Consider the following 21,309-nt stretch of genomic DNA (forward strand, 5'->3'; position numbering starts at 1 on the left):
CCAATGGTAGCAGCTCCTTAATGAAATAGTAATTGTGACTGTGACTTGCATGCATCAGTTGCTTTCCTGTCCTGTTCTGTTTCATTGCACAATACACAGAGAAGTCGACTGAGTTCCAGCTCTGTAATTTCATTAATGCTCAGTGTCGCACCTCTACGTATAGTTTGTTTTCATTATAGCTTTACATTAGCTGTGATTGCTTTAGCAAGCCTGCTGCCTTATTGTTCAAGGTCTTAATATCTTAAAAAATGTTGTGTACCACATGTACCTGGAGGATTTGCTAGAGCTGCACCCAGTGGGTGAGATGCATGAAGTACATTGAATATTCCCTAAAGAAGATGCGTAACGAGATTTTTGTGTGGTGGCAGTAACAGCTGTTCAGAGAGACACAAGAGTGTGAAATATTTAAGATCAATATATCATTTATTTCACTGTGAGTCTATAATGGGCCTGCAATTGTACGCTCCATTACTGGACACAAGGGCCTAGACTGCTGACCAATCCCGTCTAATGAAAACAAATGTACTGGCAGGCTGAAGAAAAGAAATACACTACAGCACAGTTCACGTTCCAGTGTCATTTGGTATGAGGACCGTGGCCCTGGTCTATGCAGAATGTCAGGCTTAACAACTCAAGTGTGTCATTATGTGTGGGCAGGGAGAGGGAAAAGCCAAAATGTGTTCTAATAGCAGACCTCTGCTGATACTAAAAACCAGACTGCAGTGATTTCATAGGCATGTAGCTGCATCTATTTGAATTGCAGAATTTCATTTTGTTACAGCATTAAAAATTCTGGATCTCATGTTGAGATGTTTCAATGATAGTGTCTTTTATAGCTCTTTCATCAAAAGCACAAATGAGATCAGGACTATTATTTCCAAAGTGCCCATGCTGATCCAACATCAGTTTGAGCTTTAGATCACGCTGAAAATGGAAGAAAAACAAGGACATATTTAGTGATCCCAGATCAGCACACCTCCTCTGAGAGGAGTTTGATGAGTGCAGCTCCCGATTAGATTAGAGGCCTCGCGTTGATGAATGTAATCCATCATCTTGTAAGCAACGGAAATTTATGACAATTTAGTTTCACTAACTCTGTCATGAGCCCTTAGCTTTTAGTTTTCAGAGTTGCATAACTACAAACAGAATAAAGGAGTACAAGTGAAGGCTCGTGGGGCGGCATGTTTCATAAAACTTGGGGGATTTTGATTTGTGACCATGACAGAGATTGAAAATACATCTTTCTACATTGAAAGTGCCTTTTTTTCCTATTTCTCTCGTTTTTGTTTCTTTGTTTCACCTTTTGCCTTTCCACTGCAGGCAAAACAAAATGTGTGGCGGTTCCATTTCATCAATTACACTCAGAGATAAAACACGTAGAAAACTGGATGTTTTGTGATTGTTTCACCACTTTATTCCAGTTTGCGAGACGACAACTTCTTTGAACTTGATTTTTCCCCCCACGGTGCAGCTACTGTGTAGCCCATGAAGAACGTATTCTTACTGGGCACAGAGGGAACGAGCTGATCAGCCTCTCAACACAGATCTGTTGTTTTTGTTATTCATGTCATATTTCTGTCAGGTGTGGCAGCTCATCAAGCTGAAATAATGAGGCCATGTTCCATGATTAGTGACAAAAGTCTTTAGATATTTATGTGATGATAAACTGTTTCTTTTGTCAAATAGTTGGTTCTTGTTATTATTTCACCAAAGATCCCATTACAGTTCCTTTGTATTGTTTACATTTGGAACGCATATTGCTTTTTATCCACAACAGTGCATTAATAGAGTCTCAAAACAGCAAAATAAAAATAATTGCTAAAAATGTCTGTACACTGTAAACGTTGCAACGATAAATTCAGCAAACCAGTCTATAAGTGGGCGTATTAATTTAATTGAGGCAGAATCTGTTGGGTGACATGATAGAGGGATGTGGGTGGGGAGTTTTAGCTGCTAAGGAGTTTAAATGTTTATGCTTTTTTGGTTTTATAATTCCTAATACCCATTAAGTGACATGAAATAATGTAATTTGCCAGAGGAACAACAATTTAAGTATTTCAACACAGAGACTTACTTTCCCCCTGTAGTGTGATTATCGTACATGTTGTATAATACACATAATAAAACTAATCTCACTGAGCGCCATGGTTCATATTATGCTGTTAAGAATTAGACAACACAGATAAATGTTGTTCCGTGTTGTCTCGAACATATCACGAGCAGTGTGATAAGAAAAGCCAAAGCCACGCATCCATTCAAGCGCTTCAAAAAAATAAAGTGCAGGTTTTGGATGAACTCTTTGTATGCTGCCTGCACAGACAACAGCTTGACAGTTGGTTTCAAAGAACGTCTCAGCACCTGAAGGGAGGTGTGCAAGGAAGGAGAGAATAACAAAAGTGGTTCAGTCATGCACATCACATCGTTCTTGTTTTTATTAATCCCTACTGTACATCTCCTCAGCACTTAAAACAGACTTTAGCTAGAACCCTCTAACTCACATCAAAGTCGACACTTGTTTGTTGTGTCATGCTTAGAAATAGACATTTGCCCAAACAACTGACAGTAACACTTCTTATTATGCAAAAAGGCAGGTAGGAGTTTGCGTTGTGTGCAGGGTAGGGTGGTACTGGTTTCACATCAGGTTACAGGTGGAGGGAAAGTGATGTACTGGGTGAATGAGATTAGCACTTTCAAAATTTGATTTGCACAGTTCCTGAAAACTGAAATGATGTAATTTGAAGTAGTTGGCCTTCTGTCAATTTAAGCTGCCGAAATGTGACTACCTCAGCTCCAATACAACTCATTTAAAACAGCTAGGCTGAGATTGCATCAGAACGCTATTGAACCCTTTTCTGATTCGTTCACATTTGTTTAGACACACTGTATGTATTGTTGCAGGCACTGTCTGAACCGTTTATCTTTTCATATTACTAGATATTGCAGAGGTGAACTGTTTATGTAACGTGTCGCCTCCTATTTCAGTAATAGCTGATTTGAATCATATCCCTTCGGTTTGGGCAACATGTCATATTAAAACTTAATTAACTCTCCATCCACCACACAAAGGTGGATGCGGAGTGATGTGAGTCGAATGCCAATAACGCACAGTGGGGAGAGCTTTGCAGAGCACCGCGTGGTAAAATCACACTAATTTAAATAATTGACATTATACATGCTGTGTTGAATAAATAATTAAATAAATAAATAACACCTCCGGATCATAGCTCGGGTTTCTCATTAGAAGGCAAGCTGTGCAACTTCGTGCTCAGGAATGACAGTCAAGTGAAGCAATTGCAATAATTACAGCAGCGAGAAAGAGCGTGCGTGCGCGTTGGGAGGAGGTGGGGGCTGAACGGAAGGCAATGAGGAGGGAGGCGCTGACTGTCTACAGGTGCCTCTGATTAAGGGTAATCTGGGCAGCCCTCCCCTTTCTTATCTCTGCAATGAGCCCTGTTGCCTCTGGGTGCCTCGAGCTCCGTGGCTGCCTGGCGTAATGAGCTCCACAGCCACACAGTGGATGCCCCGCAGGACAGTCCCTACAGAGCCATAATGAGCACTCCAGTGTACCAATTCGCGCTCCCCGCCAAGGGGCCCCCCAAGCCTGCCTCCCCTCAGACATGGGTGGGCACGGTTCGTTCGGCCAAACCTTCCAGAGCCACCCTCCACTTTAGCTCCCCGTCTGAGGTAGTAGCGGCATTCCCTCTGGGTTCAGTGTGATGTCCCTGCGTGTGTGGTAGGAGGGATGGCCCGGAGCCCAGGCTTGGCATCAATCACTTTACATCGAGAGTGAGGCGAAAGGCAGAGGCGGCGATAGGGATTGAGTTCCAGCAAAGATAAAGGGGAGGCACGGGACACAGGGATGGAGTGCCGGGTGAAGAGCGAGGACAGCTGAAGTAGCCGAGGATGGAAAAAGGTAAATGATGGTAGAGGGATGGAGAGGGTGAGGTAACTGACAGAAGGAGTGAGTTTGAGAGAGGCAACGAAAGATAAATTATATGAGAGAGAGGGGTGGAGAGAGAGGAGTATGTGGGTATAATGAGGTCTATGGAGGAGGGTGGGTAATGAGGGGGGGTTCAGAGTCCAAGGTGAGAGGGAGAGAGAGAGAGGGAGGGAGGGAGGGAGAGAGAGAGAGTGAGAGAGGCTCTTTTGCCAAACAGCGGTCCCTCTGTTGGTGCTGGGGTGGATCTGTGTGTTTAAGAAACTGCACTGCTGTGCTTTTGCTCTCTTAAACAACCAGGAGGTGGGTGAGAGGATCGACGGGCCTGACCACAGAGCAGGGCTTTGAAGCTGCCTCACGCTGAGAGAAACTGTATTGGATTTAGAGAGACTGCCTTTCAAAAAGAAAAAAAGAAAAAAAAAGAGGAGAATGAAAGACAAAAAAAGAAATAGAAAATAGAAATAAAGACTAAAAATCAAACAAGAGAGTAAAGAAACATGCACGATTTAAATACAACATATAATAAATCGTCGTGACATGCTTTATACATGTGCTTTTTGCTCATCTATTTATCTCTGTTTGAGAGATTAGCATAACAATTAACATTTTCTACGAGCCCGCATGCAGATAGCAAGATGGCAATCACGAACATGGTGTAGCATTCATTAGGATTAGGATTGTGGTCATGAACGATTTCCGTGGTTAGAAACGATTCCATCTGTTTCTCGCATTGGTTGTCTTTTGCATTAGAAAGGGAAAACATTAAGCGTCCTGTCTTCAGTCGCATGTTTGCCTGCGTTTTGCATTTGTGGATGCGTTGCTCTGTGTGAACGCCTGCGCATGTGTGTGTGTGTGTATGTGTGCCTTCTTAGGCTCTTGTGAAGTCCAGGAGTAAAAAGGCACTCATCATCTTTCATCTGTGCTGCATTTATTCTACAGTAGCACTGCAGCAGCTGTTACAGCCATATTTTTATTGCCTTTTTCCCCCGAAAACCCTAACTAAAATCATATGCTTCTTCAATGGCAGGTAGTCAGATCACTAGTTGCACCTACTGGCATCTGAAAAGAATACATTTTCATGTCTCTGAAGAAATACACTTGGGGGATGGAGTAAGAGCACAATATTATACAATGATACACAATAGATACAGTAAAATGAGAAAGTTTTTGCACTACAATAGCTACATCTGTATCAGACAGGATTAGCATGGTGGGTAGGATTGAGCAGTGTCTTATTTTAATTGCTGTGTATTTTAAATAACTTCCCATTGCTCTTCTTCTTGAATAGAACCTCTGCGGGGCCAAAAACTGTCTTTTCAGAAAATGGTTCCATCTGGGAATAAGGATTACATTATTATTATTATTATCTTGTGAGGGATTAAGGATTTGTCTCAACCAGTGAGTGTTGCCCTGCAAAATACAAGTAAATCACAACACAGTGTCACAAAGTCTATTGTTCAGATCCTGAAAATATATTTAAAAAAGAAAAAAAAATTAAATCCTGGAAAGGAGAGGTTTTACATCATCTGAGCAAGAGCAATGTGCTGTTTTAATGACAGCATGTGGAAGAATTGAGGTTTGAAAAAAAATGACATGAGTTCAGCTACAGTCCCAGTACATGTTTTCTAAAGAGGGTATTGACATTACAGCTCAGTTTTTATATACTCGTGTCACGTATGAGTTTATAGTTGACAGATTAATAAATTCAGAAAGTTGCAGGCTGGTTACCAAAAAGCTTTCTGATATTTTGTTTCCACTATGATCATATATATATATATTTTTTTTACATCAGCACCTATTATCCCAGTGTTATGAGCGCAATAAAGGGCACAGAATAAAGAGCGGCCACCACTGACCCTGTATCTCACAGAAAAGCGGAATATGTATAAATGTTAACATACTGTATAATGAGCAATACTCGGCTTCTGTGGTTTATACTGACTTCAAAAATGTACACAAAATTGGTATCATTACTTGTTTTCACACGTTACTTGGCTTCAGTGCAATATAAACAGAGAGGACACCGTAACAAAGCGCTGCCCACAGCCACAATTGACCTTTGGGGTTCTGATCCCTTAATGTGTTTCTCTGTGTTGGTGCTGATAAAGCCTTCCTTCGCCTCTGTCCAAATCTATAAAGCGTTTTCCAAAGATGCTGGTAATGCGGAGTGAGAGACACAAATATCCTCCCCATTCCATGGTCATAACCTCTGCCTCTGCTATCGATAGCTCTAATAGGTGTTTAGAAGGCCTTGTATGTGCTTCTGTTTGATAGCAAGCTGATAGTTCAGTTTGTGTTGAAGGGGCGGGACATAAACCAGACCACCATTTTTTTAGTGAAGTCTGCTGAGGTCTGGACTGCAGAACTAGAACATCTATTCAAAACCAATCTCTTTTAAATTTGTAACACCATAGATTTGCATAATTCATGTGTGTCCACCTGAAACAGAAAAAACTAGATTTGCAATTCCATTCATGATCATAACACCCCAGTTATTATGTTAGAAACACATGTGGGGATTGACAGGGCAGCCTGAAGGGCTACTTGTTACAGATTGATCCCTGTGCAACACTTGTTATTGACCTTATCTTTATGACACTATTTTGTTCTCAATGACTGCATTTTTGAGTTTTCTTCTCTTTCTATATATTTCCATGCCCCAGTTATGTTATACTAAAAACACAGATTTTCATCTGGAAAAATCAGTACAGAAATATATTAAAAATGATTTTGTGGGTTCTAATGACTGCTTGCACACTCTGCAGGGTAAAAATTATTCCAACAGCCTTCGTTTGGGGTGGAAATTTACATTAGACCATGACATTTTTATCCCAAAACATCACATATTACCGCTTTATCAGTGAACTTCTGCATCTATATTTTATATTCCAGGTATCCTTTAGCTCCTGCTGTTGATGTTCTGGGACGCTGCAACCAAAGTCGTGGCATCAACAAAGCCCATAGTTAGAATTAGGCAACAAAAGCATGTGGTATGTTTAGACACACAAGCACATGGCAACCAACGGCCTGACGTCAACAAAAACACATGGTTAGGAAACAAACGTATGGGTGGTTAGGTTTAGGTGACAGAAGAACATGGTTAGATGTGGGGAAAAAACATCATGGTTTGGCTCTACATTCATACTGGGAGCAAACACCTTATAGGGAACTTCCAGCTCCTTATAGTAATAGTTACTAGCAGGTGTTGTTCAGGCCAACCGGCTGAGTATCATAACACTGTGAAAAACACCTTAAAAACTGACACCAACTGGTGCATATCATACTGCAACCAAAGGTGGCTTTTTGTATCTTAAGCAGAATTCACTGACAAAGCAGCAGTATTTTACAACTTGAGAATGAGAATGGGCTGGTTTGATCAATTAAATCCTTTGTTACAACAAATGTCATACCTCCAGGTCATAGCTATCTGACATGATTAAGATGCACTTGCTAATGTTATGTGTTGGTCAGAGAACAAACAAAAGCACATGGGTTATTATTATGCAAAATAACAGTTCAACAGACTCATACCACAAGGTATTACTTAATCACCCAAGAAGAACAAGCTACTCACACTTTTTCATGGATGGGTGATTGTCAGATCGGAGGTCTAATGTTTAGAGCAGCCAAATGGTGTAGTCAGTAAGTTACCTTGTGGTGTTGTTGCAGGCCATGAATCTTTGTAAGAGCAGGGAGAGTGCATTTTTTGAGAGTTTAGACTTTGATGAAATGGGTGTTAGTTATTGGGACAATTTTCTCTGTTTTGATGTTGTTGTGTGGAGTGAACAATGGCAGTATTCAAAAGGAAACTAATTTGCTCTTAATGAAAGTGATTTGGCAATGGGTGTAATTCACACTGGACCTGGTGTACATGCACAGAATTCGCATGCAGATATTCCATATCATAGCACTGTATTTTTACATTGCACAAGTAAGAGACGGATTTGAGAAATTTTTAGAGTTAGACCATGCTGATGTCAAAGAACATAATTTTTCTTTAAAAAAACGTTGGTGCAAAGTCTAACAAAATGCATATTTTAACTTTGTGAGTATTTTTGATTAAAACCACCGTGTGGTAGTCTTAAATAACACTGTAACAGACAACCACAGCAATTGTTTTTGTTTTTGTAGAGCTCTAAAGTCTTAAATTAAAAGCACTGGCAAGTGTACTAATATGGTGGCATGTTTGGTTAAGGGTTTAGCAACTTTCATAGAGCACTGCAGCTGTAGCTCAGGAGGTAGACAAGGTTGTCCACCAGTTGGAAGATCTGCAGTTCGGTCTCCGGCTCTTCCAATCCACATCAATGTGTCCTTGGACAAGATCCTGCTGCCTTATTGATATATAAATGTCTAAAAAAAACGAAGTAGGTGGTACCTTATGTGGTAGCCTCAGCCTCCAGTATATGAATGTGTGTCAATAGGCGAGTGTGATTTGTAGTGTAAAAAGCACTTTGAGAGGTTGTAACACTATAAAGGCGCTATACAAGCTCAGGTCACTTTACCATTATATTCTATTTTTTAAAAGATTATAGTAAGAACATTTGTATATGTTTTGTGTGTATTTGTGTGTGTGTGTGTGTGTGTGTGTGTACTGTTTAAGTCTATGGTGGTTGCTTAAAAAAGCTGTCTCCTTCATGTAATTATACTGTGTGTGTGAGTAAATGTTCGTCACCCTCAGATAAATAGGAGTGTGAGGTTCAGTCTTGGTCAGACTTTGGTCAGAAAATGTAATAACTGAGTGTAAGAGACTGGTATGAACTACTCTTTGTTAGATATTAGTGTCTAGCTATAGAGTGAATAGAAGTTTTTTTTGTTATGCGAATTCCATTTTAAAAAGTGAGGGTCATGTTTTAATAAAACTGGACTTGTGTATTCATAGAAGCAGACATTCTGCTATTGGACTGAGTATGCAACTAAAAGGCTTGATCGACTGGTTAATGCTTACTCAGTATGAAATGGTAAAGTGGAATTTTAAAAGACGCATAGGCTAATGTCCCACTTTGTATTGTTTAGATGTTTTTTATTCAATTGAAAAGATGTGATTATTTATGACAGTTCTTTTTTATCTGTTCATTTAATTTGTATTTAAATGTGATATTTATAGAGTTTTATATTTTGTGTTCTTTCTCAGACTCTTTTTTTACCAGACTGGTATGAATACAAAACACAAATAGTTACTTTCAAAGACAGCATCAATTTTTCCCAGATAACTTGTATTAAGTATGGCTTAAATGCATTCTTGTACTCATAAAGAGCACTGGGATTCATAATATTAGCTACCTACTGTCTCACCGCCTGTCTTTTGCACTGCAGTCTACTACTGCTTGGCCAGGAAAAACTCTCCACTGAGGTTTAACGCAACCAATGAGATTATTTCTGCTTGCATAGCAGCTCTGTCTCTGAAAAATGTTTGTATAGCTTAAACCCCAATCTGCCTGCATGTCCTGGTTCATGTGTGGCCATAACTCCCCAGACTGGGGGTTTGGTGGCGGCGTCTCTGCCTGCTAGTAGTGTAGAACACATGCCTGGCACAACCAGTGTCATGGGGGGAATGGCACACAGCTGGTTTGATTGGGGCTCTGGCCTTAATCGCCCATGTCTCTGCCATCAGTGCTCAAGGAGCAGTCACACACATGTTAACTGTGCTCATACAAGGGAAACTGATTGGAGCCTTCCAGATTCATTCCCAATCAAATAGTGAATCACGCTCAGACAGATAAAAGGCCGGTGTTGCTCTGTGAGATGGGTATCGGTGTCTAACGAGAAAGCTTGGGCTAAGCATTCAACAATCTACTTCAAGTCTCAATTTTCATGCAGGCAAATGAAGGGGTCTATTTTCAGAGAGCCTATTGTTGGGTGCAGAATTGTGGGTGACAGTCTATGCACTAAAGATAAATATGTCTACTCGTGTGAAAATGCATTAGCCATGCATAGTTTAATCCTAAGCACGGCTGCAAAAGGCTGCAACATAAAAACACAGGGGTCTGAAAGGTCGATGTCGAGCACCTCTGCAGAGAGCAGAGTAGACTTTTCATCAAAACGGCGGCTCCTCTATAATTTCTAAAAGAGCCGATGATTAGCATACGTTTGCCGAATTCACATCCGAATAGTATTACATTCTTTTGTTCTTCTGACGTACTGTTTTGTATCACCTAAATGAAGAACTACTGAGATATTAATCATTCCTGACCCCTTTTCTCAAAAAGCCAGAAAAATGAGGAGAGTGGGTTTGCTAATGCACAGCACATGCACTGTGTAATTTAACTTGATCAGATGGCATTTATTTTCATTTATCAAAATAAAGTTTTGCTTGACCGTGAGAAGCAGTCAATAACAATGTGCCGCTAATGTAATTTTGAATACACTTAATGCTCTGCTCACCCGACTAGAGAGAGAACTGCAGTAGTAAATTGGTTGACTGTTGCTGATAAGCTTAACGGCAAAGCGGCATCCAAGCATTTGAATGAGGGCATTAATAGTTGCTTAAAACAGGAATAATGAGGTGAGGACGACAGTGTTGTGTTGCCTCTTGCTCTTGAGAGGAAGGTCTGCCAAAATGGTGACTAGACTGACTTCTAAAGGACATCAGTAGAGGAGTAGTAGGTCATCAGAACTTAGCAAATACTATAACTGTGAACCAAAAGAAAAAGAAAAAGGCTCAGCCTCATTTCAGGATAATTGTGCCTTTATATAAAAAAGCAGCTTCAGTCTCATGCATGCACAAACAGATATATTCAGTCATGCACAAACATATGAATGCATACACACACGCAGAGTTCTCTTAATCTTTCTGACACACACGTGCATGCTCATGCGCGCAAAATACACAAACGAGCACAAATGCAGTGCACAAACACAAAGCAAATGTCCTCACAAAGTAGATGAGCTTGACTCTGTGTCGAATTGAAAGCATCTGCAAAGCCAGTTCCTCTCGGCCGTGGAGGCGTGCATCAGCCGGCAGAAGCGCCTGCTTGGTGTCCCAGGGTGGCTCGCGTAACACTTGGCCTGCTCCCTAGCCACTGCCTGGATCAGAGAGGCCCACTGCTATCATCTAGGCGCTGGCAGCAGAGAGGCTAGGCTTAGAATGACAAATTGGTTAGAGGGAGTGAGTGACGAGAGCAGGCCAAGAAATATACTTTGAAGAGAGAAATGCATTCCGGGTTGTGACAAGCATGCCACATTATATGGTCAAGTGTACAAGTCTGACTCCCTCCATGTGGATTGATCCGGATCCCAAAGACACTTAAATGAGGCGAGGCTCTCTCATCAAGACAATGCCAAAGTATTTATCTTAGAAAGTCACCCAAAATATTACTGGATTAGAGAGCTTTTCAGCACACAGTCTCTCGTCTCGTGGCCTCAATTTGTATCAAACTGCCCCTCCTCTCCAAACTATCTCAGCGACGATGATTTTGCAGTGTTTGCCTGTTTAGCAGATGTGTCAGACACTGACAGTGTTGTAATATTCACAAATTTCTAAACACATATAATTACATCCAACTTAATCCAAGGAGACCTCTCCCCTTATAAACCACAACATTTACATAACTCACTCAAGACTCAAGACAATTAGAGAAATAATCAGCAAAATTTCATGTTGCTTGTATAATATGATGCTAATATGATTCTCACTGATGAATTATTGATTCAGAATGTATTACTTAATTCATTATTTCAACAAACTGATAATTTCCAAATTAGTTTTACACTGTCATGATGTGTGATACAGCCAAATAATGCTGTCTGGCAGAAGGTACTTTGAATGACACATACTAAGGAAATGCTATGTTTAATAAAAGTTCTTTGTTTAGTATTGAGGTAGAACTTTTCAATAAAAGTGCCAGCCCACGCGCCAGAAGAAAATATTTGATTTATATGTTGCTGCATACCATGAATACGTAACATTTGCACATTTCATATGTATCTCTGTGTATTTCTAGAGTGACAATATATAAACTGACTTTTCTCATTGGAAAGTGGAGGCGATGGTGGCCAAGCTGCAGACCACTATTTGAAACCAACAACACCAGTTGTTTTTTTTGGAGTTTTTTTTTTTGCCGCCCCATTGCAGTGTTTCTACCAGTGTTTGTGGAAGCCTTGATGTTTTGTTTTATTGTTAGAGCCAGTGGACCTGGATGTTTTTCACCAACTCTTCCCTGCTTTTCCAGCAGTTTTTGTGTCACTGAATGTTGGTGTTTAAAGCAGAAACATAATCTTCTCCCAACCATAACCAAAAGATTTTTGTGCCTAAACCTAACCACGCCTTCATCAGTGTTGCTGAGAAATGTTGACTTTCATCAAATCTGCTAGAAGATAATGTACAAGTCAGGGATGAGGTAGTACATTATTATCTGTATCTGGTCAACTGACAAAATTATCTGTATCAAATCTGTACTCAAAATGGGCGAAGTTTAAACCAGCAAGGGTTGGACTTAACCAGAAGCTGATATTTCAAACCTGAAATTGATATATTGTTGGTTAATCAGAAGTTGCTAAATTGATTATTTATCATATAATAGTTTTAAGACCAATATCAGGATTGAGCTGAAGATGATATTTGATCACAGGAATAAGCGATTGAACACAGTTGCCCACATGAGGTTGTTCCTTCACCACAAATTCAACTATTGACAATATTACTCACAAAAAATATAATCTTAACTCAATACAAATGTAACATGTTTGTGATTTGCGAAAATGTAGCCTCAAATACTTTTTTTTTTGGTGACTTGGTTGAGAGTGCATACAAGGTGTAGATCTGTGTTTTTTGTCAGAGGTCAAATATAGAATGTATTTAAAAAATAAAGTTGTCCCCTTTCTCACCTGAAGACTATGCACTGCAGCAGAAAGCACAGTGTCGAAATAGAAAAGCCTGATACGAAAAGAAAACTGAGACACTGTATGACCTAATTTTTTTTATTTTATTTTTTTTAAGACAACATGGGCACAGATACATAAACCTTTGTTGAACCACTAAATATGCCCTGCATGTATTGTATTGTGGTACACAGCAGCTCTATTGCTCAATTTAAAAACAGTGTCAGCTTGGGCCTTTTCTGTAGGTATCAGGTTTCTGAAAACTCGATGTCCTAATGCAAAGTCATAACAGTCGTATAGGCAATAAAAACAATATTAAGCTTCCTCAACACATTTTAGATTATCATAAACCCGCGTGGTATGAAATCCTGTTCTAGTTAATCCACAGCAATATTGCACTTGTCAAAACAATCCATGGTAGCAGAGCCTGTTCAAAAACACAGGGACTGAGAATAAAAGGAAAGACCACATCTTCACTGAATGAGGACTGGTGATGGAAACAATACTGACTGACTTCTGTTGGAGGTACATTGGATTCCAGTCTACCTGAGGAGAATAAAATGTACTGGACATTTTGCATAAAATATATTCATACATAAAATCATGAATACAAAATGACCTCTATAGTTTAAATCTGATTTGAGTGTATGAAAATTTATGTATTCCAGCTATTACAAAAAGTCTTTTAGCATTATTACATTTTTCAGTCATGCTCATTTGGATGACTGACCAATCTACTAGTATGTGTTGTTGATGTGCTGTATTAAGAGTGAATTTTCTCTAAACACAGCAGCTTTGTAGGTTGTAATTACATTGTTTTTCTGCAGGCTTGTTGGCACCTTGGTCAAAGGCAAGCTCCTGTGTGCCTCTAGGACTCCCTCTCATGTAAATTAGGCCCTCTTTCCTTGCCAAAGCAATCATGACATTGCACTGGTGCAATGCTAGGTCTGCAAATAAGCCATGTCAGAAGCATACACACAAGACGCCGGATGTAACCCTCTTGAATTCCCTCTCTGAGCAAACTGCACAGCCGTACCAGTTGGCATCTCTAGAATTTGGTTTGAAGTTGTAGAGTATTTTACTTTTGTTGTCAAATTGCTTTGCAAATGAGGCCCACCCTGGCACAATTTCAAAGAGCTTGTGCTATATGTGCAGCTTCCTTCAGGCACCAGTTTCTGAACCTTCATCATTCTGTATGCATATGCGCAGTACTGCACTAAGCTCACATGGAAGACTAGATAAACATGCCAAGCTGGGACGAAGATGGAAGGCAGCATGCTTATGTCTTGTCAGCCTGTCTGTATGTTGTTTCTGTGTTCCTCAACTTGACTGACATGGTCTATCTAATAACATGGCAGGTAGACAGTATGAAAGCCTTGCAGGTTTTTACCCATTAAAATGATATTCAATCATTTTTTGATGGGTTTTTTTTTGCCCTGAAACCACGCCTTATAATGATTTAAGGTTGCCATTCACATTGAAATGTTGTGTTGCTTGAAGCCACATCAGAATAATTGTTTTGATATGTCCCGTTTTTGTCTTGGCAATGACACTAATAGGGGTTGATTGTACAATGAGGATAAAGAACATTTTTTGAGGTATGTTGACTAAATTTGAGCCATGGATCCCCTGGCTCACAGTTACACGGTTTTAGTCTGGGCATCATGGAAAAGGCATTGCTTTGCAATACAAGTGTTGCACATATTGCATGTCCCTTTGATTGCATGTCCAAGTCAGCCACTAAATAATAATAATGCAGGGACTGAAACACTGCAAAATAGCCCAAGGCTCAGAAATTGCTAATGAACAGCAGCAGGGTGCAGTTGGGGGTGCAGTGGCGGGTTGAGGCATCTGAAACCTTACTTCCTGTTTCAAAGGCAAATAATCTATGGTCGCTTTCTTTATACTTAAAACATCTGTGTCATTGCTTCAAAAAGGAGGGGAAACATTAAATGTATGAGTGGTTCAATATTCACTGAGAAAAATGGACTCTGTGAAAACAATTTTGAGCTAAAATAAATATGCATTTCATTCTTCTTGCATGTCATAAACGTGTTAAACTTCAACACAAGGCAGCTTTATCTTTCATAACACTTGCGTTGTACGCTTGTTACACTCTCTTCTCTCACTGCCTGTCAAGAGGTCTTCTCACACTGCAGAGAACCATCAAGCAAAGGGAAATCCATGGAGAGGGATAGAGACAGAAGGCAAGAAAAAGAGAATATATTTGGTGCTATGTGCTGCAGATCAAAAACATGGCAGTCACATGATCAAAGGCATTTGATAATCCTTGAACTACATTGCTCCTTTAATCCGAGTGAGAGAACTATATTTTATTGGGAGGGGAGGGGGGAAACAATGTTGGGGTGGCAAACAGAGTTAGAAAAGCCGTAACTAGCTGCTGGAAACGCAGTTTACTAAATGTAGCATGGCCCTTTTGAGGGGGCCGGGGAAGACGACAGTATAAAGCCTCCTTGTGTGTGGAGAATGGAGACTGAGCTGATGGGGCTGGAAACACAAATGTGCCACAAGTCCCTGTCCACTCAGCACTGAATAGTGCTCTTGTTTTTTTTCCCAGTTTTTTTTCATGGGGTTTGTAAGGGAAGTTGGCTTGCTGAATGTGACCAGACTACTATATACACATCCCAGTTGCCAGGATAAAATGTTGGCATTGTACATTTCTGCAAACTACAGATATGTTACATTTGTACTTTTTATACTTACCGTGTTAACATTTCTAAAATGAAGTAGTTCTGATTACATGCATATGAGCTGAATTTGTTTTACAAGACAGTTGCCAAGCTGCAGACCACTATACTGTTCGAGGCCAACAAACAACAAAACCAGTTATATTTTAGCAAGACATTGCAGTATTCACAGCCATGATAGTGCTGCAAAAAGCAGGTATTTCAAGCCAAAACATGATCTTTTCCGAAACAAAACCAAATGTTTTTATACATACAAATAACCACGTTAACCACAGTGCTGTTGATGCTGTTGATGTTATAAGGAAATGTACATTTTCAACATACCTGCAACATAATATTGTAAAAATGTCATATCTTTGTGGTTTGGAGAAATATATAATGTCAATATTTATTTTGGTGATTGGGTTGATATACTATATCTGGCACAAAAGAGGTTTGGTATGGGCTAATATTTATTTTAAGCAAGATGGCTTGAGTTGCTTCCTGGTTAGATCTGCATTGTGCAAAATGCCCACCTAAATATGTATTTTATCAACGTATCCTTGCACAAGTGCTTGTGAAATTATGAACTAACTGGCATCACAAGAATAATGTACTTTAAGTAAAGCTGAGTAGGTTAGGCTTAGGCATATTAAGTTTCATGGTTTAGGAAAAGAAACATGTTGACAATGTACCTCAGAATAACTCAAAGTTCACTTGGATCACAGGACACAAACACTGGTCTCCTGGGTGAAAGTCCCGTGTAGCGTGTGTTATACATGAATTACAGGCTCATGATTATGTGGGTGATATATGAATTGTGATGCATTACTTATCGCATACAAACAGTGTGTAAGAAGGCTGATTATTTAGTGCACAATTAAATTTGAAGGTTATAATGGTTCTTGAGTGAGGGTAAGAATTATGCTGAAGGAAAACTAACCCAAGGGACAGTGAAAAAAGGATCCTTGCTAAATCAGCATGTCTCCAAGAAATCAGACAAAGAAACATCATGTTTCAGTTATCTTTCCGTTTCCTCAGAAAATAAATGTTGTTGTATATCTTAGCATTGTGCTCTCTGGGCCTCATCAAATTACAATAACCACCCCAAGCACTCTGAAAAGACAAAAACATCAATATATGGTGTAATTCAAGGCCCTCTGTTGCAAGCCTTGTCAATAGTGTTTCCCTATCAGATGCAAAATGTTCCAGACCAAAGGTGAGTTGAAAAATGACAGTAGTTTTTCCCCCCAACTTTCCTTTTCTATTTATGATTTACATGACCATCATCACAGTTGTGTTTCCTGTAAAATCATCGAATTTGACTGATTGCTCACAGAGCTCCATGCTTTCTGTGCTGATGAAAAATTAATGAATAGTTGCCTTTAACATGTGTGTGTTATACACCGGAGCAGCATGACAAAAGAACGTGGTGTAAATGAAAAGTGATGCTTTGCTTTGCTCAAGGAATAAAATGAGATTGTAATGGGGGGAAAAAAATCAGGAAAAAAAATAATGAAACAACAGTGATTATAGCCTGAGGAGATCCTGCTTTGTGTTTGTGTTTGTGTCCAAGAAAGGGAAAGGGATTTAGATTATCTATGGTTGGTATCAAGCTTGAACAGGCTCCTTTATTTGAACTAAAGCGCTGAATTCAGGCAGAGTTTTTAGCAACACATTATATTTGTATTTAGTAAATATTGCCTCTTCCACATCAGTTGTGTTTTCAAATTAAGTGGTTGATGAAGATGGAATAGAATCCCTGTTGTTTGCATTTTTAAACAGACTTTAAATAAATCTCGAAATGTTCTGCTCATTTAATTTAGCATATTCAGCTTCTGATTTAGTACACTGATTACACAGAATATTTTGACCTTTTGCTTTTTTAGCAGCACATCAATTGGTTCTAGAGTGACTGAGAGTTGTAGTGTTTGCACTAGAAATGTTTGGCTTGACGTTTATTTAAGCTTTCTATTTTCAGTTTGAAAACATTTGATTAGCTGTCAGTCGTGGTGCAGGGCAGTCATCTGCATATTGTAAAAACTGTGGTTCACATGATAATTAATTAGAATGTCCTCAGTTTTTCATCCATCTTTATTTAAATCAGAAAAATGAAAAATATTCCAAATATATATCATAATAAGTCACAATCTCAGGAGAATTGCCTGGAATCAAGGTCATCCTATTTCCCCCGTCGGAAATTATACCATCTACATGTTCGCGACACATTTAGAAGCAAATTTAATTTCTTGCTCTTTTCCCCAAAGAAAATAACTTGTGTTTATTTGTCACATCAATTAAGATATCATGGTTATATAGACTACTCAATCTGTAGGGAAAATTTTGTCTACTAATTCCATCATCCCAGCAAGACCCATTTATTCATTTATATTTCATGACACAGTGTTTATGCTGCAGTGAAAGCCTGGCTGTCTCTCTCTCTCTCTCTCTCTCTCTTAGTTGCCTCGGTCAGTGAGGTGTTCCTCTGCGATGTTGCAATGAAATATAGATGTTAAGAGTCTGGAGAGTTGAGTGTCTCATCTGTCCTGGTGATACCATAAGGCAGCCATTAATAGTGTCAGGGAGCATCAGACGTACCACAGGCACATAATTGGATATGAGGGCATAACTGAAAGCACCTGCTTGGAAATCAACAGGGCCTTCCCGGGAGGCAGGGCTTGGTAGATTCCCAAAGAAGTTTGCAGAGCCCATCCACTTCCCTGCTGGGTTCGGCTCACCCATTGCTCTTTATATTTCTCACTGAGGTCAGCCCAAGATGGCTCCTTGTTTCCTTTTTTTTATGATGGCATTGTGAATATGCAAATACTTTGGATCTTTGCATAATCACAAGCAGCGGGACCATCTGTTGTTGGCTTGTTGACTTACCTTGCGTCTGCTTTTTAATGGTGTTTTCTTGTATCTGAGTGATGTATTGGTGTATTAACAATGTGATAATCATTTAACCTCAAAAAATGCATTCAGGCGTGTATGAAAAAGTCTGAACATATGTTCAGTGAAATCTTCTGACAAAGAAGGATTTATAATCTTTGTGGAGGGATAGAAGGAAGGGGAAAGTGAAAAACAATACAAAATACATCACTATACCCACTTACAGGGTGTATTATAAGATGATATTGTCAAGATAAAGATTTAAAATATGACTGTCAACAAAAGCTGTGGTCTTGGATTAGTGGGCGGCAAAGACCTGCTTGTTGATGGAGAATCGCTTAACCCCTCTAAAATATATTGCAAAAATGCTAATGGCAAGGACTAAGAAATAAGCTGCAACTTCTGTCACTGAAGATTTGCTGGGAGATGCCCTCCATTGAAAACATGTCCCTGATAATGTGTTTTTCTTGTAGAACCTGAGCCAGACACCGGAGAAGTCTTTTCACTCGCCGCCCCCCATTTGTCCTCATAAGGTAAGCTCCAGCCTGCTTTCAGGCAAGAGACAAACAACATTATGGGAAATAATTTCAGATCTATTAAGCATTTAATGTGCTTATTAGTTTCTGTTTGTCTGCCTTTTTACATCTCTAAATTGGCTTTATATAAAGTCAGGACCTTTCGCATGTTTCCACATAGTTGATTTTTCATCCACGCCTTTTAGGAGAGGTTTTTTTTTAAGATATTAGATATAATTAAGATATAATAAGATATAATAAGATAAGATATAATTTAACAGTAAAAAAAAATGTTTTCGGAACAAAATCAAGCATCTCTTTTCTGTTGGTGCTATTTCCTTCCCTCCGCATCTTGCTATGATTCAACTTTTATTCGACATGAGGTGAGAAAAGCAGATTTATTCAATGCTAATTAGTCGTGTACATGCACAGTCAAAGTCATCACTTCACTCTGATGCTCTCAAGTCATCTCCACACACTGACTAGACTAACTTTCCCCTTCACTTCCTGCTCCTGGTGCATGCCTCTTGCAAATGTGATAATGCGCTATGTAGTGAAATTCACACAATTTCAGTTCACTTAGCACCAAATGTGTCAAAAATGCCTGTGTCCTTTTCTGGATGAATGGCTGCTATGGTGGAGAGTGGCTTGTTGCAAGAGTGGACCTTGGTAAAAGGAGCCCAATGGAGGGATGCTGTCTGACAGCCTGTCATCAACTGTTCAAAGCCTAACACTTCTCTACATCGCTAATGCACAGCTAGCTGTCTAAAATGACTTTGCTGGCATTTCAATCTGCAGATGCTGGTAGGACAGTAAATAATAATAAAATATGATATGCCTTTCCTCGATGTCTGTCATTGGTAAATCACAGGAAAGGCAATCAACATTAGTTTGGTTTAGTCCGTCAGTGCATTTCAGCATTGCATGTCCTTCACACAGGACCTGTGCTTTTCCTATTTAGGTCACTCTTGATGAAAAATTACAGTCTGACGTTATTTTGGAAAGGATGGGTTGTTGTAGAAGTTTTAACACCTCTCTTCTATAGTGCCACAGAGTATGTCTTTCATTTTTTTCTGGCCGTAACATTTCCATCTCTTTCCCTGACTTTCCATTTTCACACAGCTGATCAGGGCTGATGTAATGGGGGAACACCGTGGGTTTGCGGATCGTGTTATTCACGTTTTAGCTGTTAGCAGCGGAACATAATCTCCCTCTAGTCAGCTCACATTAGTCTCCATGATCCGCACCAACCCAATATGTGCAGCGAATGCAATGGGCCAGCTGGGCTAATTTAGTATGTCAGTCAGCTCAGGAGGCTGGTAAAACGAGTAAATGGCTGAATATGATTTATATGAAAAGAATATTCTGATTATAATGGCTCTCAGAATAGAATATCCTCTGTCTTTCTACACTTCTCTTCATCTGCATTGTGTGCATCCCCCAGATAGATAGTGAAATGAACAGAGGGCTTTTAAACTGACTGCTCTGTGATTATATTAAGAGTGTGAGAGCGAGGAAAGGGAGGGGAGGGAGGAGATCGGGTGCCCGAGCACTAAGTATATATAATTGCTTCTTGACACATTGGCCAAATTCTGCAGTGCCAGGATCTGAGCGAAGATGATTAACGGCTGTCCGAGTGGGTGGGCACTGCAGGTCGTTCAGGGCCTTTGGTTTCCATAGCGATCTTAGTCTAAAGGCCATATATTGCATACTGAAAAATCCCAGAGGTCCACACATTGTTAAACTACAATTATAACTCACATCGAGAGCATTGTCTGTCCACCGCAAACTCTCTTATTCATTCACCAAGTGGCATGCTGCTCTTTTGCCTCTCTCTCTCTCTCTTTCTTTCTCTCTTTTCCTTTATTTCCTCCTCTATTTTTCTTAAATGGTCTGCTCTAGCTGGCGAGAAGATAAAGAGTGAAAATCTTGCATTCTGTGAATAATTGATGAGTGGGCTCACCTCAGAGCATCATTACAGTACGGCAGTCAGGCTAAGAGGTGAGGGTAAGATCATATTTCTGACACTCGGCTTCAGGCGGTAGAAAATTGTGTCAGTTTTTCACATGGTTTTCTTCTGAATCTACAGCGTGAATAACAGTTTCTCATTACAGCACAACAGGACAGAAATGAAATGTGAGGAGGGACGTGCACATGAATACTGTCCAGGATCTTGTACATAAAATGTACTTTGTAGCACAGATGGTAAACAGAAACTTCAGGAATATCACTGTTAAGATCACATTTATTTCTGTGTTTGAAAAAATACTAGATGGTTAATATTTAGTTGTTCTTTTAAGGGCGTAGGTTTCATTTTAAATTTTTTCATTCATTGAGGGGAGAGACAAATGAAATGCGGCTGTAGAGGGTCCTCTGCTAGAAAATTTGAATAATCAAACACTTAACTTTCTACATTTTTATGCACCAATTTGTACCTTTTCTGCATCAGTTTAAAGTGTGAACA

The 21,309-nt window shown here is 39.6% G+C and overlaps 1 protein-coding gene across 2 annotated transcripts in view; it reads left to right on the forward strand.

Moving 5' to 3' along the window:
• Positions 1-21,309, forward strand: part of pcdh11 (protocadherin 11) — a 152,421-nt gene that overhangs the window by 40,330 nt on the left and 90,782 nt on the right. For both annotated transcript variants that reach the window (XM_042493963.2, XM_088081017.1), the window contains exon 4: positions 18,804-18,863. In XM_042493963.2, the coding sequence (XP_042349897.1) occupies positions 18,804-18,863 (60 nt within the window). The remainder of the gene's footprint in view (positions 1-18,803; positions 18,864-21,309) is intronic.

The sequence above is a fragment of the Plectropomus leopardus genome, chromosome 8, assembly GCF_026936395.1.
Source record: "Plectropomus leopardus strain MGB_pleo_1.0 chromosome 8, ASM2693639v1, whole genome shotgun sequence".
Lineage (NCBI taxonomy): Eukaryota > Metazoa > Chordata > Actinopteri > Perciformes > Serranidae > Plectropomus > Plectropomus leopardus.